This window comes from Hermetia illucens, chromosome 1 (assembly GCF_905115235.1).
Source record: "Hermetia illucens chromosome 1, iHerIll2.2.curated.20191125, whole genome shotgun sequence".
NCBI lineage: Eukaryota > Metazoa > Arthropoda > Insecta > Diptera > Stratiomyidae > Hermetia > Hermetia illucens.
In genome coordinates, this window is record NC_051849.1 from 88,488,855 (window position 1) to 88,515,129 (window position 26,275).

The 26,275-nt window shown below is 41.8% G+C and overlaps 2 protein-coding genes across 3 annotated transcripts; both read right to left on the reverse strand.

The window, feature by feature from the left end:
* Positions 1 to 7,460: 7,460 nt before the first annotated feature.
* Positions 7,461 to 9,635, reverse strand: LOC119658921 (spore coat protein SP85-like). Its single transcript, XM_038066748.1, has 2 exons — positions 9,492 to 9,635; positions 7,461 to 9,391 (listed from the first exon to the last, which is right to left on the reverse strand). Exon 2 carries the CDS (start codon positions 9,257 to 9,259, stop codon positions 7,733 to 7,735), a length of 1,527 nt encoding a protein of 508 aa, XP_037922676.1. The 5' UTR covers positions 9,260 to 9,391; positions 9,492 to 9,635; the 3' UTR covers positions 7,461 to 7,732.
* Positions 9,636 to 15,471: 5,836 nt separating this feature from the next.
* Positions 15,472 to 22,037, reverse strand: LOC119660930. Of its 2 annotated transcripts, none has more exons than XM_038069920.1 (2): positions 21,886 to 22,037; positions 15,472 to 16,846 (listed from the first exon to the last, which is right to left on the reverse strand). In XM_038069920.1, the coding sequence occupies exon 2, from the start codon at positions 16,806 to 16,808 to the stop codon at positions 15,612 to 15,614; it is 1,197 nt and encodes a 398-aa protein (XP_037925848.1). In that variant the 5' UTR covers positions 16,809 to 16,846; positions 21,886 to 22,037; the 3' UTR covers positions 15,472 to 15,611. The 2 variants fall into 2 exon arrangements, with proteins under 2 accessions (XP_037925848.1, XP_037925858.1); XM_038069930.1 differs by lacking the exon at positions 21,886 to 22,037 and adding an exon at positions 21,598 to 21,852.
* Between the last annotated feature and the right edge of the window lie 4,238 nt (positions 22,038 to 26,275).

Genomic DNA, 26,275 nt, shown 5'->3' on the forward strand with positions numbered 1-26,275 from the left:
AAAAATTGAATTTTCGTTGCATCAGGGCCAAATAAGTTTACAAATGCATGATGCGTAATTTCGATGCTACCTCCTACGGAGTTAGCGTAGAAAGCTCTGTTGTTTGGTATATGGTTTCGGATGTGTCTAGGCTGTATATAATTTTTGTTAGACCCTGTGTCCACAAGAAATCTGAGACGCTCTCCACTTCGTACTACATGCTCGAAATATGGGAGTGAAGAGCGTGTTAATCTAAAAAATAGATATCGTCCAGCTGTTCGGATTGGTCGATACTTGGTTCGTCACTAGTGTCCACATAGTCAGTTAGGGTCTGGTCATAATTAAGGTCCTCTTGGTTCATGTCTTGTTCGTATTGTTCCTCTGTAACATCATTGGTTTCATCAGGTTCTGTGTAGTACACTCTTTGTATCTTAGGTGGAGGGTGATGCCTCTGGGAGGCTTGTTGGGGACGTTTTGGTAGCCAACGTTGGTTTTGGGGTCTATTGGCATAATTTATGGCGTGAGACCTGATGGATTGGTCAACATCCATAGGTACTGGTCCTCGTGGTGGTCGAGGAGGAGGTAACTTATTTTGGGGAGCCTCATGTTGGGGTTGTTGGTAACCTTGTGAGTAGAATCGTGGTCTCTGTGGCACTTGAGGATTATGGACCAATTGTGGATGAAAATCGCGCCTAGGGGCTGGTACTGGTGCCTGTCTAGAAGGAATAGACATCATTCTACGTGGTGGAACAAGAGGTGGAGTATTATGGAGAACCTTCCGTGGATTGGTGCTGGAATTATTCGCGTATTGGGCACGATAATCCATGTTTTGAAGTTTGAAACACAAATGTAAGGCCTCCGGTAGGTCTGCCGGTTCGCGAATGCTAAGCAACCGTGGCAAATCACCTTTTAGTCCTCTGATAAACGTATCAAGTGCTTTTTCGCGGTACGATTGAGTCATGATATTCATCGCGTCCTGACTCATTTCAATCGACCCTAATTTGTTAAGTATAAGAGATAGGTGATTATACACTTCTTGATAGAATTGGGAAACGGTATTCGCACCTTGGACTAAGGTTGTCATCTGGTACTCTAAGGTACCAAGATCTCTTTTATCCGCGTAATGCAGATTTAAACATTTGGAGATTTTAGTCCAATTCAGAGGGGTATTGTACGATTCTCATGCTATATCTGCGTTACCTACAATTTTGTTTCTTATAACCGATAGTATACCGTAATATTTCGGCGTGCCTCTTAGATGGTCATAAATATGAAGGATTCTATCAACGCTCTTCCGCCATGAGCTGAATTCACCTGGTTCCCCAGAAAATGTCCTCAAGCTCTTAACGACGTCAGGAATTCTATCCATTTCGGACAGATTCTCATTATTACTGATATTAACTGGTACGTCTACTTCATCTCCAATGTCAGATGCGGGATTCAATAATGCACTAAACATTTGTCTCCCTTGAGTACGGAGAGTTTCCTCAACTACTCGGGAAATAGTTTGGAGCAGTTCGTAGTTCGGAGCATTATTAGACTCATTATGATTGCCATTAACCGGTGGTTCTAAAGTGGGCAAAGCATCAGCAAGGCCATCGAGATTTAATCGCGGTGGTTGAATCAAATTATGAGGATTCGACATTTTTGAATAACTAAAAGATCACCTTTCCCGATAAATTCAAAAAGATTGCAGATATTCACTATTCACTTCCTGAATTCAATCACTTTTAATTATATCACTTTTGATTATGTCAATTCAAACGATTCGCTTTTCGAGTATTTTTCTTTTGAATTAAAATAAATTAAATATTTTTGTATATAAAAGACAATTTAGTGACAATAATGCAATAGCTTTAATAAATGAATATAAGGTAAAACAAAACATACAATTCTTAATTGAACCTTTAAAACTTTGAATTTATTCTAATTGAATCTGGTTAGCTTTTTTAGAGAAATCAATTTGGCGTAATTTTACAATAATAATTTGTAATTACTTACATTAAGAACGCTCTTGCTTTCATATCGGATGAAATTTTGTTTTGTTCGAATTTTATGGTGAACTGCTTCGGATCCTTAATCAGCGATTGTCCTTTTTGCCTCCTTTGGTTATTCAAAGGCTACTTGGGGCTAAATCAGGAAAAACACGCGTGCTTCGAAATTTTGGTTAATTCCGGTTTTATCTTTTCCACTCCGAAACTTTTCATTCGCGTTTACACGAAAACGATTACTTGGTTATCGCGTATCGTTTTAAAATTCGCGGAAACTTTGCGATAATGTAACGAAGTTACTAGAGATTCTAAGGATAAGACTTATCAAAAAAAATCACACGTGCGAAGCGGTCCCTGCTCGGGCGCCAGTTAATAAAAATATCGGGTAGTTATATAAAAAAAAACAATTTATTACTTCATGCCTGTTTGGCATTCTAATTACAACTAACTACAATTTTTTGAAATATAAAAGAAATTAATATGATTTTGCCTAATGTGCAATCATGCGATTTCATCGATTGCACCGATGACCCCAATAGTTGCAGACGTCGCTTTTGGATGTGGTGCTGACACAGGTGTGTTTGCGCGTGCAGCATTTCCGTTCGGGTTAACTTCTATATATATAAAAGAAAGCCGTGTTACACTATTTATAACCCAAGAATGGCTGAACCGATTTGGCTGAAAATTGATGGACAGGTAGCTTATCAGCAGGAGACGGACATAGGATACTTTTTATCCCGCTCGATCGCGTTTCCGTGAAATCTCTATAAAACGTGGTATAATAAAGATGCATCTGACATGGAATAACAAAACGCAATTGACAGCTAAACGTAATTTTGTCTATGGTTAAGTCGAAAATTTGATAATATAAATTTTTTCAGAAATATATAATCATCAGTAATTTGTATTCTCTTTGAATCATTATTAACAATGCCGCGACCAAGACGATCGAATCTTTTCCGACAAAGCCGTAATGCAAGAAGGATACGAAACATTGCGAATGAAGTGATTGAAGAAGCACAAGGAATTGCCCTGAAGAGCGCCTCGTTAGTATGGCTCGACTTCGTGCTTCTCAATGACAAGAGCAAAGCGAGGCAACCTGTGAAACGGCTCGGTTGGCAATGCGAAATCGTCGAGCGAATAACAGAGATCAACAAGTAGATAATTTTCGACGCACAAGAATAGATTTATCAAGTGCTGATTTGAATCGAGCAGCGTTTCGATCTGATCGACGGCAAGTGTTCCAAGCGTTCTGCCAAAGCGATTCGTTTGCACGAACTTTGTTTTACTGGGAGGTGCCACGTTATTATACTTGGCATGCTTCATCGAAGAATTTTCAACGACGGAAGCAAGGCAATACGGTTCCTGGTTATCTGGATGTGCTTTCCACTGATGCTCTTGGTCGTATGTATACAGTTGATCCAAAGAATGATGAATGCTTCTATTTGCAGTTGCTGCTGGTAAATGTGCGTGGGCCAACGTCATTTGAGTGACTACGGACTGTTAATAGTAGAATATTCCCAATATATCGTGCTGCAAGTGAAGAATTCAATTTACTAGAAAACGATGCCTATTGGGATACGACAATCGTTGAAGCCATTATTTCTGCATCTTCAAGTCAGATACGCACATTATTTGCAATCATCATTTCGACATGCTTTCCATCGAACCCATCTAACCTGTGGCATAAATACAAGGATGATATGTCAGAAGATATTGACATCAAATACGTGTCAGTTCCAGAAATTCCGATATTGAGATAAATGAGGAGATACATAATCGGGTTTTACTCTTGATCGAAGACATGTGCTAGCCTATGTGCGGTAGTTTATTAGTCAGGTTAGGAATGCCAGCGCCAAATCGCGAAATGAATGACACATTTAATCGAGAATTGGAACGGGAACATGAATATGATCACCAGGAATTAGATTTAGTAGTTGAAACGAATGTAGCACTGTTGAATCCCCAACAAAAGGAAGTTTATTATACATTAATGAAGGCAATTGATAATGGAAATGATGGTTTATATTTCCTGGATGCCCCTGGTGGAACTGTTAAGACATTCCTGGTGTCATTAGTTTTAGCGACTGTTCGTGCGAGATCCAACATTGCGCTTGCAGTTGCTTCTTCTGGAATAGCAGCCACATTGTTAGAAGGATGCCGTACCGTTCATTCAGCATTAAAATTGCCGTTAAATCTTCAAACTATTGAAGAACCAAAATATAATATTTCAAAAAACGCCGCAATGGCCAAAGTTTTATCAGCATCGAAAATCATCATCTGGGACGAATTCACAATGCCGCATAAACGTGCATTAGAAGCACTTAACCGAATATTGAAAGATCTACGCAATGACTCGAGATATTTTGGAGGCGCAATGATTTTAGTGTTTCAAAATCAACGGCTACCGACGAAATAAACACTTGCCTCAAATAATCGAATCTATGGGGCTATGTGAAGAAACTCCAGCTGACAACAAACATGAGAGTTGCATTGCTTTATGATACATCTGCTGAAGATTTCTTTGAGCAATTGCTAATTATCGGTAATGGTCGAGTACCGTTCGATGAGTCAAGTGGATTGATTTCTTTTCCTCAGAATTTCTGTAACTTTGGCCCATCGAAAGACGAACTTATCAACAAAGTATTCCCTAACATCGTTACTAACTACAAAAATAATGAATCGTTGAGTTAGCGAGCAATTTTAGTGGCTGAGAATAAAGATGTATCATAGATGACCCAAACTACATATTTCAGAATGATATCATTGGAACAATGCATTCATTCAAATCCATTGACTGTGTAACAAAGAAAAATGAAGCCACCAACTCCAATTAATTTTTTAAACTCCTTGGATGTGCTTGGCTTGCCACCGCACAATTTACGCCTAAAGGTTGGCTCCGTAGTAATCATGCTTCGAAACATAAACCCACGAAAACTTTGCAATGGTACGTGTTTGGTGGTAAGTAAATTGATGAAAAATGTGATTTACGCGACGATACTCAAAGGAAAATTCGAAGGTGAGGAAGTTCTCATTCCGAGGATCCCGATGATCCCAACCGATGTGCCGTTTGAGTTTAAAAGACTTCAATTTCTAATCCGTCTTGCATTCGCCATGACCATTAACAAATCACAAGGTCAATCCTTGAAAGTTTGTGGTCTAAATCTGGAATATCAATGTTTTTCCGCGCACGGTTGTTGTCAGCCAACAGAGCCTATTTCCGCTTACAAAAACTGTTCCTCTCGAAACGTCTTACCATAGCGTCAAAACTCTTACTGTACAAGACAATGATCTTGCCAGTCCTCATGTATTCCTCGGAAACTTGGGTTCTTAGCAAGAAAAATTGCGAACTCTTGGCCGCATTCGAGAGAAGAATCCTCCGAAGAATTTTTGGCCCACTATATGAGGATGGACGATTCCGTAGCCTACACAATGACGAAATCTATGAGTGATACCATGACCGTCCGGTTATGGATAAAATGCGGCTCAATAGGTTACGGTGGGTGGGTCACTAAATCCGTATGGATGAGGATGATCCCACCCGGAAATTCTATAAGGGCAATATCTATGGTAGAAAAAGAAGACGAGACAGACCCTGCCTAAGATGGAGCGATGGCGTAGGCCAGGACGCCAGACAGCTTTTAGGGATATCCTATTGGTGGACCTCGGTGCAAAACCGGAATATCTGGAGTTCCTTATTAAGGCGGGCCTAGACCGATACCGGTTGTTGCGCCGTTGATGAATCCTTGAAAGTTTGTGGTCTGAATCTGGAATATCAATGTTTTTCACATGGTCAATTATATGCGGCATGTTCATGGATCGGAAGACCATCTGCGTTGTTTGTTCTTGCGCTTGATAATTAAACAAATAATGTCGTGTATCACAAGGTTGTTAACTGAATAGTGCAACCTATTAAAGGATCGTTGAAATACTTGATAAATAATAAAATTAACTTAATAAAATCAAAAATCTGCTTAGTTTTTGCCTCTAAGGCGGATCAAAGTTCGCAGGGTCAGCTAGTAAGATAATAAAATGTACGAAGTTCGTTGAAATACCAAATCCGTTGGTAATTAGGGTAAAGATAAAGATAGGATGTGGAAAATCTAACAAAAGATAAATATGTGTATTAGAAACGTAAGTGTAAACCTAAGAAGAAATTTGTATCTGATTTGGTATTAAAATTGTACTTGAGAAAGAAACAAGTCGTTTCTTTCGAAATGAGGATCGAAAACCGATCTTTTAAGTGGGTATGTAGAAAGTGCTCAGGCGCTTCAAAATTTGCAATTTTATCAGGTCAGACGTTTCAGAAATGCTCAGGATGAGCTGTATGTTCGTAGGCAGTCGTTGCAGCGTCACTCGGTCGGCGGCTTTCATCTGCGCCTCAAGTAGGAGCCGCGTGAGGTTTTCCTCACCAAGTTGTAGTCCAGCAAATATAATAGTTAGATATTCGCCGTATTTTCTGATACGGCAAATTCTCATATGATCAGTGCTTTGATTGCGTTGTATTTCCCTTCCGCAAGGGTTGGCGTAACTATGTCAGCCACCTGTGATTCCAGCGTTGATGTCATTGATCACCTTGTCCTTGGCAACTTTAAAAGTTCAAAATTATACTTCAAGTCAAACGATCCATAGTGTCGGTCTATTCTTCCAAAAGTTTGGTATTCTAGTTAACACAACAGAATTTACCTGAGTTGAGTCAACCGTCGAACAGGTTGTTACTGCGTCAAAAAATTGTTCATCCTCCGACATAATAAAGTAATGTCTGTTCTAACAAGGATCATGCGTAAATCGTTATTCGTGGTCACACTCGCGGTTACCCATTTGTTAGAGAAAACAATGTGTGGAAATAGCCGGCTACTTCTTTCTGGAGCGAGTTCTTTAGAACAGACATAAATGGATCAGATTCCACCGCATAAGTCAAGCAAGACCGTTATTACGTCCTCGAACTAGTTCTGTCTTTAATCCTCTCCGCTAAACGATCTCTGCTCTTGTCGAAAAGTGGTTTGAACTCAGTTGGAGCTTCCGCTTATGCTTTTCGTGACCAGTAAATTGAACCCATAAAAAGCTGCGGGGCCAACTCCTCAATACTCACGGTTGTCCTTGATGAAAGATGTACCGTATATAGTTGATGGCGAATTGATTTTTTTTTGCAAATTTTCAAAGCCCAGTTTGCGCCGGGACCCACCATGTGATACATGACCGTAATATCAAATTTCACAACATAGGACAAGCGAATTAGCTGACCTGGATTTCCGTTTAAATATATGAGCTAATTTAGACTAATTTAAAAAACAAAGGATTCGATTATAATTGGATCTTATGAAAGATTTATAAAACCAACGATGAATAGGATGTTAGCACCCACGTCCTATTACTGAACATTAAGCAAAATGTTCGGTTATCGCGAGAAAAGCAATCACTTTTCATTTATGCTCGGTTTCGAAAGTTTACTCATGAAATGAAAACTATCCCAGCAAAAATAAAGATCGATTATTTCAAAAGCATTTCATATTTTATTGTCGCAGAAAAACAAAAATTAGACTCGCTAATGTAATTGTAAAACAAGCATCAATAAACCCGGAGCACGTTTCAATTTTTGGTGGTAAAAGGGGTTTAAAATTTAAACCATCTTCAGGAGATATCTTAAGACCTCAGCAATTTCTGGGCATAAGTTACAAGTTGGAATTGGTTAATTTAGAACAATTTGGCTACATATGTAGAAAGCAAGTGTTTCTTTCTAATCCTTGCTTTCGGCTTTACCTTCAGCCTTCAGTTGCTTCTGGTGCTTCTGGTGCTTCTGGTGCTTCCGGTGCGTCTGCGCCACCACCATTTTCACCATTTTTTTTGGCAAAAGGTGGGCATTCCTTTTCATAGCAAATAGCGTTTTCGACTTTAGCAATCTCTTCCTTAATTTTCTTAATAACATCCCCCGCCTGCGTAATTAGTTGCTTCAGTTTCTTATTCCGATCATTAAGCCTGTTCATTGCCTCTTTGCACATAACATGCATGCCTTCCTTCAGTTTAAATCCACTGAACACTTTCTCCAGTTTCGACTGAAGCATGCTCACGTGCTGGACAGCGACTTTAGGGCAGAATAAAGAGTCCTCCTCGGTAAGACATTGCAGGTCGACCACGCAGATCTTTTGCTTGATGGCTAATATTTCGCATTCCACCTTCTTGACTTGCTTCACTTTCAACAAAGCGCACCTCATATCTGAGCATAGCGTCGACCCGGCCAGGTACTTTTCACGCAAGCATTCTTCTAGCTTAATGTCAGGGTCGCTTGCACACGCTTGCGACATTTCTTTATTTAGTGATTCAACCTCGTCAGCCAGAAATTTAGCTAAATAATCCATTGGAGCAAAGCTACTGGTGCATTGGTGGTGGTCATCGTCAGAATCAACGTCCCCGCAGTCGCAATTTTCGGGACAATTGTAACAAGGTTTTGGCATAAGGAGCGGAAAAGGTAGGCACGGAGGCATGGGGTCTGGCATAGGCAAGGGTTCGAACGATGGCCAGGTTGCGTGGACTGTCGGCTTGCAGTCATAGTCTGGTGTATTAGGATTACGGTTGGACGTCGGAGCCATCTCCATGGACCAGCATGGCGGCCCTGGAGGCATTGAACAGCACATCGGGTGACACATCTGCGAAACTGGCTGATTGCAGCATACTGAGCTCGAAGAGCACGATGCGGAAGCATACGGTGGACACGGCGGTGGACAAGGTGGTGGTGGGCATGGTGGTGGACACTGCGGAGGGCAAAGTGGAGCGCAGAGCGGGGGGCAAGGGCAAGGACTGCATGGAGGCCAGCATGGATAACATTGCCGGGCAGTGGTTTGGGTTCCACTCTGTTTGGGTTTTGGTTTCTTTGTTGCACTATTTTCGCAGCGTTCAAACTCCTCACAGATGTCGCAAATACTTCGAGGAAGGCGAAGTGTGTCATCGAGATCCAATCTACACATCTCAGTGAGTAGATCGTCGCATCCAGTTTTACTTAGTTTCATGATACGCGGTTTAGATGAGGTGCGAGATGGCTTGCATATTTGAGCCGGTTTCCGGGAGGAATTAGGAGCATTTGGACCACTTACTCCGGAGGTGCCGTTGTGGCCTGCTGAGAAGCGCTTTCTTGGGAATTTAGTGAAGCCAGTCACTTTTCCTGTCATGGGAGCCATAATTGGCATTAGTTTCGTTGATTCGGTGCAAGTCAGTCGAGTGCGGACCTCATGCTGCTGGAAATGGTTATCATTACAAGAGTGGTTGTGAAAAATGTCGGCACATTGGAATGCCATTGGTTAAATTTTGCTGTCAGACTACTTCTCCGGGGCGCACCAGAAATTTTTATAGCTCTGCTATATCCAGGAAAATATTTTTTTTCAGTTTACACTTTTTGCCGTCGATCCTAATTTGATTCTGAAGCGCAACTAAATTGGAAGGATGAGAGAAAATATTAACTTATCGATATTTCTACAGTAAATAATAATTCAACTAAAATATAATATCAAGGGTTTAAAATTAACTTACAATAAAACTACAGTCACTAGAAATTTAAAACGATGACGACATATTTGTCACTCTCTTAATTTTGCACGAGCTTGTGCAAGATAAAAATAATAGATATTATGTGCGAAAAAACTTGAACAACATTAAATTCATAGCACACTCAGATTCTCGGACTTTTGAATAATTACGAGTCGGTAGGGTTGGGGTTGAATATGCATATTGTGCCAGTTGTGCCGAGACAGGAAGGTACGTGAGCTGTAGTAAACTCAATCTCTATGCATAAAATTCACAGAAACAGAGATAGTAGATTTTATGTGGAGAATAAAGTACGGTTGGGAATTAGAATTAAAATTAGAATGGAAGATTTCGCTGCCTTCTCTGCCAAAAAAAAAACCATATAATCATATAATTTCTGTTAAGGAGGAACATTTTTCTCGCTGATCTTGACCCTAGGTACTTGGGAATTAATTTCGTGGAACGTGACTAACGCATTTATAAGGACGTGTAATTGGCCAGTGACGTAGGACGTGTTTTTCTTCGGCATCGGTCCAAAAGTTGAATACCCAAAAGAGATCGAAAAGGACACACATATATATTTAGAGTGATATATGATGTTGTAAAATATCTCATGATGAACTAATTTGAAACCCGAAATCTTTTGTGAACTTTGGGTTGGATTTGGAGATGGTAGGGGAGAAAATCGGACTGTAGGAAAACATAAACAAAACCAAGGTCATCAGTGGTTTGTCATCTCACTTTTCTATATGTTTGTATCTATCTTCAGATATTTTATTTATGTTGAAGCAATAATAGCGCAAAATCCGCTTTTGCTGTTTTATCCCAATAGATGGTAACAGTATTCTTGTTAGTGCAACTGGTAACAAGGATCCATCCGCAAGCTGGTTGAACGGAAGTAGCCTGTTGTATTGTTGTGTATTATATCACACCCTCAAAGATCTACCCCATAATCACAGTATATCTAATAGGCAGTACTCACACTAAATGGTCTTTACTTGCGAATGTATTGGAAAACCTTATCCGTACATATTATCAACCCTCAAAAGCCTTATTATCTCTAACGCGTCCTTCTGACCTTCTTATTTTTAACAATTTCGCGTATTACCCGAAGTACCTCCTCAGTAACCTCGGGATCGTTGGGTGTAGTCCACTCCTGCATGCACTCCTGCATGCACTCCTGCATGCACTCCTGCTGCAAAGAAAATATTATAATTATTTCCAGCCAAAGCCCCGGGTACCTAACTTTCCATATATATTTTTTTCCACGTATTTTGTGCATTATAACACTGTAGGCCTTACACTATGAATTCATATTGCTATCGAGGCTGAGATACCCACGACAACTCCGTTTGCTCCCCCACTTCTAGTCTACCACACTAGGAAGGTCGGTACAGATCCGGGCTAGTACGACGACAAGTTCTGCAAAGTATTCCATGAGGATTTGGTCGCCGGTGTTCGTCACTCAGATTTCCCGCTCATAGGCCCACTCGTGGAAATCATCCGAAATTATTTTGCGATTATGATTTCTATCGTCCAACGTCAAACTGTCTAAAAGTTTCACATATTGTGTTGTTGTAGCTCTAGGGGGAGCGCAGTAACTTTAACCAAATTGGCTACCGGGAGTGCCGCTGTACTCTGTATTACTTGTCTTCCGCATGCCCATAACGCAGTGTTAGCAGACGTTTTCCCGAACCAAGTTGCATTACCGTAATTTCGCTGCAAAATGGGCGAAATCAAGAAACCATCTTTTTGGAGATAATTAGCACAGAAGCAGTCTATGTATCTTTACTTTGTCAGCGGTAATCAAGTTAATAGCTGCCTGCACATGCAAACTGGTAATAGCAGGCTTTGTACATCCGTCTATCTACTTGACCCTTTTCAGAACACATTGAATTACTCTTTCAATGCAACGCAGATATCTTCTGCTAAGTAGGTTCTGGCGTAGAAACTACCAAACTGCCAGTATTACTGAAGTGCATAGGTGACTGGCAATCCACTTTTATCTTTCGGAGGATATTTGGATAGGACATGATTATTATTTACCGGCGGGTTTGCCTCTTTTTAAAGTACTATTCAAATAAACCAGGAAACTTCCTTAAATCAATGATAGGGTAGTAAAAATGTTGTAGTAACATAGACTATAGCATGAAGCATAAAATCTCCAAGCTTGGTGTAAATTGTATAATATTATTTGTGACAAAATTGCAGTAGGCCAAATTTGTCGCTTTCGAGTAAACTTACTGCAACCAAAAACAATAAATATCAATATCACACTTAAGTAAGTAGTCTCACATACTAAATGCATATGCATTACTCAAATAAACTTACACAAGAAATACATAACCTTTTTACCAGAATGGTCGAGCTTCCGGTGTTTGAAGTGTTTATTTTTCCCCTTTTTGCTGCTAACCATTATCTATTCTTTAGCTTGCCGCGTTGGTTCCTTCTTTCATTGAAACCGCAAAGGACGCGTATTTTCGCAGATATTTTCATCGGCACAGCTTTCTCCGGTGAAGAGCACTTTCTATTCTTCGTAGTTAGAACTCATTTGCACTTTCCCTACTCCGCTTGATCGCTTTCCCTTCTGCTTGACACTGCCACCTGATACTTAAGCGTTTTGTTCTCCCAGTGCCTTAATATATGTACCTGATAACGATAGTCAGGGCATCCAGTTGTGACAAGCCTCATATGTATCAGTGGACTACAATAATCAATTACTCTCAAGGATTATAAAGAAAAACCGAAGCTCGCCGGTCCAAGGAGCTAGTCGATGAGGGTACTGAGGACCCGGTTATTTGCAACTTGGAAAATCGAAATTCTGCTCAAGACTATTCGCTTTTCACCATGAAAGAGCTTGGAGAGGCAAGCCTCTCTATGAAAAATAAGAAGGCACCAGTGCTCTACCATCAGCCAAACCTACTGCTTAGGGCATTCAACGCTTCAATAAAGGAAGGCATTCTTCGTTGCCGCTCAAAGGTGGCAACGATTGCCGCTCTGATCAGCAAATAGAAAGGAGACCCTGATCTAATGACTGCATACCTACCACTCGGTACGCTTAACATGGCGGTAAAGGCAGTAAACTCGCTCCCCAAGGCAGTTTAACTTTAGAGCAGAAAGATCTACCTTGCATGCTATTTTGGAGAAGCGTATTCCCTAAACCAGACACGTTTTATTTAATTTAGTCTTTTAGTCTATCGTGCTAATTCCGATTCGATTCTGTAAGATAGACAGATATGCAAGGCATACGCTTGCGGATATTGAGAAATTATTTCAGAGACTGTTTCTTGCGCTGTAAGACACTAAAGAGCCGGAGGAGGATGCAGATCACATCGGGAGTAGCACTGTGCACCTTAGGACCGGACCTTTGGAACACTCCAACGATAGCCTGCAGAGAAGACGCGCGCCCGGTTGGTTATGCAGATGATGTTGAGGCACTTATTGTTGGATACTCTTTTAAATAGGGATAAAACAGACTTGGTATATTGATGCCACGGGGAAGTGGATAGATCACTGCTCATGGCTTAGCAGTGCCAAAAAACCAAAGTAGCCATCTTAACTCAAAAGAGAATCCTAACGCTGCATCCCGCGTAGATCGATGATACTATTATAAAGTCAAAACTAATGATCAAGTACCTTGGATTGACACTCGATTCGAAGATGAGCTTTTTTGAGCAAACCGGTTGTAATTGGAGCCTTGCAATAGAGTTGTGAATGACGTCGATCACAAATTCTTTTTCTTTTGGTAAGTGAGAAAAGATTCGTTAGCAACTTTACCCACGCACAGGAGCTTACCCCGAACTAACAATTTTCGACCTGCTTTCTTCTCCCGTTGGTGAAAGAAACTCACTGATTTGAACGAGGTGGCTAGCCCGAAGTAATGTGTCAAATGGTCCTAGACTAGTTCTATAATGTCTGGGAGGTGTTTAGTTAGTCCGACGGCATACAGTTGTAGGAGCCTCTCGTTCAGTGCGTAAAGGCATTTAACTGTCACAAAAAGCATCAGATGCGACACTATCCTGATTGTCCACTACTGAAGCACTATGGTGACTGGATATCGACGTCCCCGAGTGCCTCCCGTAACTAAGTTTTATCCACCTTCCTACCAAACGTGGGTATAAGTACACCCCACAGAAAGAGCATCTTCAACGGCAAAGGGGCAAGAATCTCATTGTTCACCTTTTGGGTAGGGACGAGGTTGGTAAGTGGTATTGGTGTGTCGATGTTGCCTAAATAGTTTTCTTGTGTGTGTTTCTTCATTTTATCCCAACAGAAAACGGGTCCATCAGAAAGATTGATTTTGGATACATCTACTTATTTACTTCTCGAATGTTGCGCGTGTTTGCATCCACTAAGCTTCACATAAACGAATTTTGAAGCATCATTCGCTCCTTGATTCCATTAAGATCCATTACCATTTGTTCGAAATGAAGCTTTAAGGAAGCTCTGCTTTTGGTTTCCGCTGGCATGTGGGAAGCCATAATCAGCTGTGTAATGTCTGTTTTATGACAGATGCTGTCGCGTGCTCGTAGCAACTCGCGATCATGTGGTCGCAACCACGTGGGCGCATCATATACACAGCACTAACACCAGCCCTTATGTGCCCTTATGATAGAATGTGCTAGAAGTTGAATTTCCTGTGTATAGTCTTCTCGGTATGCCTATACGTAAAGATGCATTTAAGTTCACACCCATAATGCATCCGCTGAGCACTCCGTTATCGGCACGCAGGACGTGGCCGATGAAACTTCCGGTTCCCAACTTATTAAGTAAGAGTAAGACTCGATTTCTTGTTGCCCACATCATCAGGCATTTCTTTCAGAACTTTCGGTAGGGTAGTGTCCGAAAATGAGTTTTGCCCCAATTTAACTTTGTACTTTTTCACCCTTTACTCATTTATTTTGTGACTGATGTGATAAAGTGCTAAGCAACGCCTTTTATTTGATACCTCATAAAGAATAATTTCGAAAAAAAAAGTTTTACATTTGCTTTTGCAAGTATGAGGGAAAGGAACAGAAAAAATTGTCACTGTGTACATTGATTCCAAACGTGGAAGTATGGCAATAAGCTCTCGGGCGGCCGTGGATTTTGTCACAGTTTTTACTTACAATAATCTGATCATAACGATTCACCGCGTTTCCTGAGATTTGTGAATACAACGGGATAAGTAAAACATGATTCCATTCGGCGGCGTTAAACTGGATGGTGATCTCTTAGGGATAATGCAAGTGAGAAGGCGAGGGTTTACTGAGCAAAAACCCACAGTTTTCGTAGAAGCCACCGACACTTTGAAGGGACATTCCGCAGTTTTTGTAGAAGCCACCGCCGTTTTGAAGGGACCAACAAGTCGGGAAACTAGAAGCTGCACGTTTCAGGTATGAAAGGATTCCTTCGGCGAGCCAGCCTTCCTCATTATCCGCGATGTTAGAATGCCCCGGCACCCACATCATGAATGTTTCGTTCAGTCGGCCAAGTTTTGGCAGAACCTGATGACAACTGCACACCAACTGGCTTGATATGTCGTTGCTGTTTAGTGCTGATAATGCCGCCCGACTGTCGGAACAGATTCAAATGGTGCGACCCCTTCATTTTTGTCGCAAACATTCTTTTGCTGCCAATGAAATGGCATTTATCTGCGCCAGGAACATGGTCGTCATTTTTCCGAAAAAAATTGTATACTTTCTATATGAAGACTCTCTTAAATTCGGCCTAGAACTATGAAACTCACTGTATGCGAGGGCTTTTCCACCACATTTGGTGTTAATCGGTATCATCGTTTCTCAAAAAATGTGTGTGACAGAAACAGATAAACAGACAGTAAACCGATTTTACACAAACCTTAAAAAGGAGAAGTGATGATAATGAACCAATTTTAAAAAGATTTAATTAGATCAAAAATACTTTTGGCCCTCGGTCAGAGGGGTATATAGAATAACTACGTCTCCATCTATCAAGATAAGCATCTATATCCATAAAATATAAGATATTTATTTTAGATTATTTATTTGTAAAAATCGATCAAGTCAAATATACGAATTCATCAAGCGGAAAGTAAAAGAACTATTTACAAAGCACTGAATTAAAGGTAAACCCTCTATGTTAGGACAAAAAAGAGGAACGTCAGCATTAAGGATTTCTGAGTTCCCTAGTGTCTACTTCATGGGCCAAAGGAATTTCACACGGTCCTAAGGACGTCATTGTGAGGAGGGCATCTTCTTGCTGTTTCTTTTCAGCACATATACGGTTCTTGGCATCGAGGCACTCATCCAAGGTTTGCTGTTTGAGCTTGTTCTCGGTACTGAGGGAGTTGATTTCATCCTTCTGAGCTGCATTTTCGAACTGCAAGCGAATCAGCATCCAGCGGAGGTACTCGATGTGTTTCTCCAATTGTCCACTTTGTACCTCTTCGATAATCTTTCCGATATCACTGCCTTCGTTCATGATTACGCAGAGCAGTTCAGAACACTCCATGATTGCAGCCTCTTTTTGCTTCAACTCAACACAGAGGTCAATAATTTTCTTGCGATTTAGTGCATTCTGCTTACGGACTTTTGTGATTTCAGCCAGGAGCTCGTTAGCAATTTGCTTAAGATCATCGATATGAGAGCTGGGCTGCATTGGATTGTTGACATTGTATGGCAGAATATTGTCCAGGGTATGAGGATATTGCTGAAAGTTGTTGTTTTCAAAGTCGAACACAGGTGCCGTTCCAATAGCACATGTTCTGCATCCTGCGCCCCCTCGAATACGTGATCCCTCATTGCATGCACTGCGTTTCAGTTCACCGGTCCGAATTCGATTGCAGAAACGTTTCACTTGGTCTAACTCACACTCTTCGCTAGTAGAGGCATTGGAGATGACTAGGTGAGGTGCTTTGGAAGAATAAATTGGCGGCTTGGGAAGGAAGTGACCTTCATTTCCAATTGTTACCATACGCTTCGCCTCTTCGTTACTAAGATACGCAAGCTCGTTTTCCAGATCTTGAATTTTTTTCAAGTAGGTACTGCGTTTTTCTACTTCCTCAAGTTGCCTTTTCATGGAATGCGCCTTCAGTTTCATCTCTTCAATCAAAGCCCTCTTCTTGAGGTCTTTCTTCGAAGAAGTTTTTTGTCGCTTGCTTCCTGAATTAGGTAAATTCTGTGACTGGAGAACACTGCCTTCCGTACTTGCGTTTGTTGAAGAACAATTTGCGAATTCCGTGGCGCACGTGTCTATCCGGGAATCCGGTTCACATGTCGTAGTGGAACCCCCTATTTTACTCCTAACAAAAAATGATTTGCTTTCCTTTCTCTTGTTTGCCATAACGTCAGGTTTGGAGTCCATTTCAGTTGGTGCACTTTTGTAACTAGCGAATTGGTTTACTGGAAATAGAGGAATTCAGGCCATTACTTTATTTTGTAGGTGAAATGATGTATCAAAAGATTGGAGAATTTTGTTGTAGTGAAAAGCTGGATTGAGTATGAAGCTAGTGTTTGCTTGGAGCAATCAATTTTATTTGTTTTAACCTGCAGTAGCGCATAGTGGATCAATCACTATGTACTATCCCTGCACCATTTCTGAGAATCAGGGCGACGACGCCCCCTTCCACCATCCTAAAAGATGGTTCATTTGGACCTATTTTTAGAGTAGGGTTTTATTGACTAGTGTCAGACTATCATTTCATTTTTATTTAGTATTGTTCTATGGAAAATTTGGTGGGAAGGTGGAAACTGTGAACGCTCAAGCATACAGTGAGTTACATCATTTAAGGGAGGGGGGATCCCACACGTGCAAAAGAGGGGTACAAATTTTTTTTCATCAAATCTTATTATGTGGGATATCAAATGAAAGGTCTCGGTTGGTACTTTCTGACACTGGTATTAGTTTGGATATTTGTTTTAAAGGCTGGGAGTGAGGGAGGTCAAAACTGATCATTTCTTTAATGAACCCATTCTCAGAAACTACCCAGCTGAAAAATCTGAAAAAAAAACCAGGAGGCTGCGACTATATGGTGCCTAGGCTCCGAAGTACCCTCCGAAGTACACTCCATACCGATGTCTGTTCGAATAAAGCTAATAATAGTATATTACTATAATTTTCAGTAATTGGTTGCTCCCCTTAAGTTCTGGCACCACGTGCGATGTAGGGTATAATATAGATCGTGATCCTACCAAGTTTGGTGGAAATCGTGCTATTACTAAGTTGTCGTTGTCGCTTCTTTGCAAATTCAAGGCTGAATGTGGATTTTCTCACCTTTCATACTTGATGCGTCGCGCTTCCGTTTTCCCGACTTGTTTTTGATTGGGTAGGTGAATGCATTTACGCACAGAGTGGTATACTCCCGTAAAGGTACGGCGTCGGACTACAACTAATCACCTTCCTTCGAGTTCGCAGAGGTGGTACCAATCCAGACATTGGTTACCTCCAGACATTCGCATTTGATGACGAATTTTACCTTAGGCAGGTCTCGGATTTTCAGAGAACACGTGGGTTCCAGGCTAGAAACCAAAGTTTTCTCTCGTAGTAGCCCCTTCATTGCTTTAGAGAACGTACTTTTATCTGTTGCACTTGGGCCTAATTTGACCAGGACTCCACAACCCTTCGTTTTCCGAATGAAAAAAAATTTCGCTCCGTTATCTTCGAGCTTGATCCTATAACGGATTTTGCTGAGAACATCCACAAACGTCTTGCCTTCTGTCTGTTTAATAAGCAAAGCTGGCGGCCTAGTCCTTTTTTGCGTCCTCAAATTTCCTTTTGATGCTCCATCGTTCGTGTTGGCCTTAATATTAGTCAGAAGTTTTTCTGATAACGCCGCGCGTTGTTGTCTCGTGCCTCTCTTCGCCTTCTTTTTTTGGGCCCTGGAGTGTAACTTCCTACGTTCCTTTCTTTTCCCAGATGCAATTGTGCTCTGCAATAGGCTCTGTGCGCTCCCTTTGGCGTTCGAAGTGTTCACAATTGCCGCGCATTTCTCGATAAGCATTTTCTATTTGGCTTTCGCGGAGAGTAGTCGATAGCGCTCCCACCCGGCTTATATGCGGAGCCATCTAGTCAGTTTCATCGATTTCCACCGTGCCTCTTGCGGCAACAACAGCGATGCGTAGTACTGTGTGAGTTGCCGTCTCCGTGGCAGGTGCCTCATTAATATTGTCTTTATTCGCCATTTAAGTTCTCAGCAAGCAATTGCGCATGGGCCATGGGCCAGTACTTTTACGGAAAATATGTATATATATGAGATATGGGAACCGAAACGACCGGTATACGACCAGCTTGGTAATTGAATCAACCCAACGTAAAGTAATAAAAGAGGAGGAGACCAGAAGAGCTCTTCTTTTTAGCACCGGAGATAGAAGAAAGGAGACCAAGCAAAAATCACCTAGCACTACTATATCACTAGATCTGGAGAGTCGACAGTAGTTTTAATGTGGGTTTTAGACAGGTTTTTACGCAAAACCTTTAAAAGGTCCAAATTGAATATTGGTCACAGCAAAGTACGATCAAACATTTTTTTTTGGATTTTCGTTCGTAGGTTTTAATGTATGTGTAACTCCGAAATTACACAATTTCACTAATACACACTCAAATTCTGCAGAATTTACCCAGTGTAATTAAACTAGCTTCAATAAAAGATAACTGAAACCACCTGATTCGGTTTTCTAAACTGACCACCACAAATCTTTTGTAGAAAGTGTTATGACCTTAGACCACAAATTACTAATCAAGCAATTACGCTGATCATTCGATTTGGATAGCAGTTTCCGAGCGTTACTTCAGAAGGGACAACATAGCCTTATAATATATACCATGGACATGGTGGCGCAACCGATTTGCCTGGCATCACTTGTACTCAAAACAATAGAGATGGTCTCAAACAACTATTGTACATTAGAACTAATGTTGTAATGTTCTACCTGCCCAGAGCAGAGATACGAAATGGACTGCCCAATAAGCAAGTTAGGTATACTCTAGCATCCTGGATAGGCAGGATGTTAAAGAATAGGCAAGTAGAAACGCCAATAGGAGGTTGTCCACATGGCGGGATACTGCTAGTGCTAATGTTAAGTACTATATAGCAGTTAATGAACTCCTAGGACAGTTAACAAATACTGGAATACAGTTCCGAGGTTATGGTGACGACATTGCATTAATCTACAGGGGTAACTATGAGGATACCCTATGGCATATCTGATAGAATCCAAAATGAATTTAGAATTACTAATACCTTGTGCAGCAGGGCGAGGCTGCGCATCGATCAATTGTTAGAAAGCGCAAGCTTGATCACCAAAGAGACAATAGATTTCATGGCATGGGGGTAAACTGCAGACAAAGGTATAATATTTGGGAATTGGACTAAACCGAAAATTCCTGTGGATGGTGAATGTTGTAAATATATATGGGCAAGCTACAACACCGCTGTTTGGATCAAAACCCATTTGTGGAATCAGAAAGCGGAGAATGGCTATGACGCCGGGGGCGAAACAAGCTCTCGAAAGATTGTTTAAACATCACCAAGTGGTGCCTTAGGATCACTGTGGGAATACTCACTAATCATTGCGTCGGGAAGGATATCTGCGGATACTGTCTAGAGATTCTGTTAACACCAAGGTCATGGACAGCAACCACCACTGATATTCAGATTTGCAGGCTTTCGTCAACACCACGTGCGGTGCGAATGATCAATTTCTCTCATATGTTAGTTTTTAAGTTTCGCTTTGTCCCCGCGGAAAACAGAAGCTAGTTGTTCTTCTGACCATTTAACAGGTTCACGTCTGTTATAAACCGCAGTAGACGTCAAAACGGGTTTTTTGTAATGCTTGAAAACAACGGTCTACGACAAGGGGATGGCCCTCGAGAAAGTGATTCGTGATGCTGATGTAAATGCAAGAGGTACGATCCTCTTTAAGTCCACCCAACTACTGGCCTATGCTGACCCTATCGAAATCATGGAAAGAACCACCCGAGACGTACAAACTGCCTTCATCCAGATCGAGCAGGCGGTGATTGGCGCGAAATCTTGGGCACATCAATGAAGGCAAGACAAAATATATGGTGGCAACGTCAGCATCGAAGACGAACCAACCAACAACATCAAATCAAGAATAAGGATAGGAGAATACAACTTTGAGACTATTGACAATTTCTCCTATCCAGGGTCGAAAATCACAACCGATAACCGCTACGATGACGAAATCCGCGCGCGGTTGTTGTCAGCCAACAGAGCCTATTTCAGCTTACAAAAACTGTTCCGCTCGAAACGTCTCACCATAGTGTCAAAGCTCTTACTGTACAAGACAATGATCTTGCCAGTCCTCATGTATTCCTCGGAAACTTAGGTTCTTAGCAAGAAAAATTACGAACTCTTGGCCGCGTTCGAGAGAAGAATCCTTCGAAGAATTTTTGCCCCCTACATGAGGATGGACGATTCCGTAGCCTACACAATGACGAAATCTATGAGCGATACCGTGACCGTTCGGTTGTGGATAAAATGCGGCTCAATAGGTTACGGTGGGCGGGTCACTTAATCCGTATAGATGAGGATGATCCCACTCGGTAAGTCGGAAAGTCTATATATATCTATGGTAGAAAAAGAAGACTACTGAGACCCTCCCTAAGATGGAGAGATGGTGTAGGCCAGGACGCCAGACAGCTCTTAGGGATATTGAATTGGTGGACCTCGGCGCAAAACCGGGATATCTGGAGTTCCTTATTAAGGCAGGCCTAGACCGCATACCGGTTGTTGCGCCGTTGATGATGATGATGAAAACATTGTTGATGTTGTCTAAATTTTAAGATAGTCATGGCGAACAGAACCCAAGAGTATCATATTCAAGTGGTATTTTCTACAAAGTACTAACTTCTGAAACGTAATATCAGCATGTTACGCAGCACTAAAGAAATTAAAATAGGATTTTAGTAAAAACGTACATTACTAGTGTTTTGAAAATTTGAGCTCCATCTCTCCACCTCTAAGCCTTTTTTATGGTTACTTGAGTTGTGAATTATTGGGATCTGAGTTTTCAGTACACTTTAACTTATTAGTTGGACATGAGGGCTAACACTTTCGTAAAACGTGAATAAAGACTATCAAACGAAATTGTTCACTGATCCACAGTTATTTATTAACTATGATATTTACCACATTTTTCCCAAACGTTATATGATGGGTGTTTCTCACGTCCAGAATGCTTTAAAATGATTACCGAATCCTTATCGTCTGTCAAATATTATTTACAAACAGTTCTGGCGCCATCCTCGATACAGATATAGTTTTATGCTGCAGATACTGATATTTACGAGTTTATTGGGTTTAGGCAACGCTATATTGTCTTTGGGAAACGAATTCAACCCATAGAAGTACACGCACTCCATTCATGCGTCATTTCTGACGGATATATCCCCGTTATATTTGTATAAAATTGCTTACCAATATCGTCGTGTGAGATGCTTAGAATTTATAAAATAAGAAATTGATTTAGAAAGTCAAAAACTTTAAAAAAATGTTAATACTGCCTAAATTTTCGATTTGACAACTTACTAAATAAAATAAGTATTGTGGCTGCTTTCATTTTCGAGGGCTGCTTATCCGTTTCGTCTAAGTGCATTAATTGACAATCCAGTCTTAGTACTTAGGAAATCAAGCGTTAAGCATCCTGAAACGATTCTTCGTAGAGTTATCTATTACTTGCTATACATACAAGCTGTATGATCCCCTCGCTTTGCCCCTCTTCCTTTGAGGATATTGTGTCGGATCCGAGGAATCGAATTTTTTTTTGGCATTAATTGTATCTAGATGTAGTGTAGAATATATGGGCAAAGAGATTTTTTCATATTCGGAGTCGTTCAGAAATTATTGTGTTAAACACGTGATAAGTCACATGCCAAGGCTGTCCATGTTTTTCTTCAAGAAACTGAAGGTTTAAGGACTAGGTGTAGCAGATTAATGGTCAGTTAAGGTTTCATGGCTAAAAATCGCATTCTACTTTTTAAATGTGTTTTTCTCGAAACCGCATGTTGAAAATCGGCTGCCACCATAGCCCAAAATCGATCCAATCAAATTCTTTGAAACTAGGAAACTAGGATAATTGCGATTCATTCATTAGTTTTTTTTATTTATTTATTTATAACTTTGTTAATAATGGTTGGATTTTCTTCAAACTTGACCAAATCGTGTCTTATATCATTCTTTACACAAATGCAATTTTGTAGTTCTAGCATGAACTTAAGGGAGGTTAACGGCTAAATTTCTAAAATATGCTAATATACCACTTCGTTTGTGCAGATATCGGAACGGGACGTATTTTGAGGCGTAGATTTCGTTTAGATACACCACTCTGATTTTTTTCAGATTTTTCGGTTGGATAGGTTTGGTGCTCACATGTTGAGCCCTACCTCCCCTACATTTCACCCAATATCAAAAGTGTGGCCAGTTTCGAAAAGTACTAATTGAGCGCTCTCATTTGATACCCCACATGACTACATTCTGTGAAAAAAATTCAACCCTTCATTCACATATGTGGGGAGCCCTCCTTAAACTTAACACAAAATGGCGCCACGCCATATGTAAAGGGAACATCAGACCACATGCTCTCACAAATTTTCGTGACAATCGGCCTAACCGTTTCCGAATAAATCGGGTGTGACAGACATAAAGACAGACGCACGGACAGACGGATCTGGCCACTCCTCACAGGTCCGTCTGTGAGGAGTCGCCAGATCTCCCATCAGGCGCGACCCCAGCTGGCGGATTGGGGCATACCTGTTGATGTGTAAATATGTGTTCATGCACTTCTCTTTTCTGACTGTGCATGGGCTAGTGTTTGCTCATCTCTGGTGCGTGGACCAAAATGGCTATGGGACGGACATCCAGAAAATAAAACCAACATGGACGAATTGAGAAGGAGTAAAGTTACGGTGCAGGGGCTCGGAACCCCGGAATCGGCGGCTTTTGGTGGATTTGATCACGAGGTACTCCAGCAGCAGCAAATAGATCCATTCAGGAGAAGCTCATCAATATCGCGCCCTCCTCCAATACCAAAGCCGGCAAACGAGAAAGCTCGTGGGGGCCCAGCAATTGGAAAAGGTGAAGGAGTCAGTAAAAGGAGTAATCTGGCCAAGATTCACCGAGAACAGAGCCCTGACCAAGAAGAACTACCTTTTATGCAGCTTGGGACTAGAATAGTTAAGCTGTTCGAATTCATCAATTCATTAAGAACATGGTGAGGGCCATCAGGGTGCTTTTCAATAAACCGCAAAAAGAAATAAGAAAGCCTAAGGAAAAGCTCGACATCCCAGCCCCAACAGTGTCACAGGCGACCCAAGTGACACCAAAGCCCAAAGTCATCGATCTTCGTTCAAGTAAGAGACTGCGGACTGGGGAATCAACAGGCACCAAAAAGGAAAAAAGGGGTTTTCACCAGTCCAACAAATAGAACTAAAAGCTCAGAAGGGCTCAAAGTGCCAAAGTAGGAATGCCGACTAGTGAAGCGAAACCGAAATAAAATAAGAACGGTGATTGGACTAAGGTCGTGCACAAAAAAAGAAACAAGAAACCAAAGGTGCGAATTCGCCCGGAGGCAATTGTAATCTCCAGCAGAGGACATTGTGGACGTACGCGGAGACACTGAAGAAGGTGAAATCTGACATCGACCTAAAAGACCTAGGTGGAAATGTCAGCAAAATCCGGATGACACAGAAGGGGGATCTCATGTTTGAGCTGAGAAAATCCAGCGTGGGAAAAACTGACGGCTTTCGTAACCAAGTTATATACTCACTTGGGGAGAATTTCGCGATTCGATCCCAAAAACATGAAGTCTATATACAATGCAAGGATCTCGGTAACCTCCAGAGCAGAGATCTGCACTGACCTGAAGCAACAATTCAAGTTGGAGGAATTCAGCGAAGAATCTATCGTGAGCCTAAGTGAAGCGGTACTCAAACGGCCACAATGCGATTACCAGAGGAGTCTGCGCGGAAGTTGTTGGCCTTGGGGAAGGTTCGAATTGGATGGTTGGTTGTTTGCCGACTGAGGGACCAGATCTCTTTAAAAAGGTGCTTCAAATACCTAATATTTGGACACTTCGCAAAGGCATGCGCCAGCGGCGTCGATCGGGCCGATCAATGTCGAAGGTGCGGGGAAAAAGGACATATTTCCAAGGAGTGCAATAGAGACCCCAAATACATTTTGTGCGAAGGAAAGGAAGGAAGGGATAGCCGGCATATTGCCGGAAGTGGTAAATGCCCAGAATTTAGGGAGGCGTTAACTGCTGTGAAAAAATAACGTTAATACAAATAAACCTCAATCATTTCAGGGTCGCACAAGATTTGCTTGCGCAGACCACTTACGACTCCGCGATGGAGATTACTATCATTAGTGAACAGTACATAAATCTTGACGGTAGTATATGTCACAGATTCGATTGGAGGAGCAGCGATATGGGCGTGCGGTCGTCAAGCCATACAATATAGTATGGGTCAGGCGGCTAGTGGCCTTGTGTGGGCAAACGAAAGCGGTATATTTGTATACAGCTGTTACGCTCCACCGAACCTCACACTTTCTGAGTTTGAAGACCTTCTAGACGATCTTATTCACGACGCAAGGGTACGAAGTATAAAGGTGATAGACGGTGAGTTTAATGCGTGAGGTATCCAGCGGGGCAGCAAAGAGACTAACGCAACGGGGCGGCGCTTATTAGAAGCATTCGCCCAGTTGGATGTAGTTCTGGCCAACGAAGGCGATGTAAACACTTATCGGAAAGGGGGAACTGGTTCAATTGTAGATCTGACTTTTGTCAGTCCTGCGCTAGCGCGTGACATGTCCTGGAAAGTTAGTGAGGACTTTACGTACAGCGACCACCAAGTAATCACTTTTGAACTAAGGACGGAGCCACAAGGCAGGAGACCCGCACCCCGGAAGCCGAAATCCAAAAGAACACCAGGATGAACTGCAAAAGCGATGGATGAGCAAACATTCATAGAAGTGTGGCTTGACTTGCCTAGAAAAGCAGGCACCTCCATGGATAGAGCTCTCCATGTCACACAGAGCATCTTTAAAGCATGTGACGCGTTGATGTCTAGGAGATGCTCATTCTCCACTAGAAGATCTAATTATTGGTGGAATAGTGAACTTGCCAGTTTTCGATCGATTTGCCACAGAGCCAGGCGAACGGTTCAGAGGGTAATAGGTAGGATTGATCAAGGGCAAAGGGAGCATGCCTATAGGGAAGCTCGTAAGTACCTCAAGCTTGTCATTCAGCGGAGTAGGAGGGAATGTTTTAAGGAGTTCTGTCTGGAAGCGGACATAAATCGGTGGGGTAGCGCCTATAAGATCGTGACCAAACGATTCAGGGGTCGATCACCTCCGCAGATCACGTGGTCTATGCTCTTGTTAAAAATAATCCAGGGGTTACGTCCCCCGAAAGAGGGGGGTACTGACACCTTCCAGCGTGCCTTGAATGTGCCAACGATTCCACCAGTCACCAGGGACGAGCTGCTGGAGATCTGCAATCGAATAGGCGACAGCAGAGCCCCAGGTCTGGACGGTATACCGAATAAGGCCCTCAAACTTGCCGTCAAATGTAGACCCGATATGTTCGCGGAGCTGCTTGCAACGTGCATATCCGAGGGTATTTTTCCTGCACCATGGAAGCGGCAGAAGCGGGTGCTGCTGCCTAAGGCAGGCAAACCTCTAGGGGAACCGTCCTTCGATAGACCCATATGTCTTCTAGACACTATGGGGAAAATGTTGGGGCGGGTTATTTATAATAGACTACCCCCAGCAAAGGCGGTCTTTCAGATAGGCAGTATGGGTTCCGTAA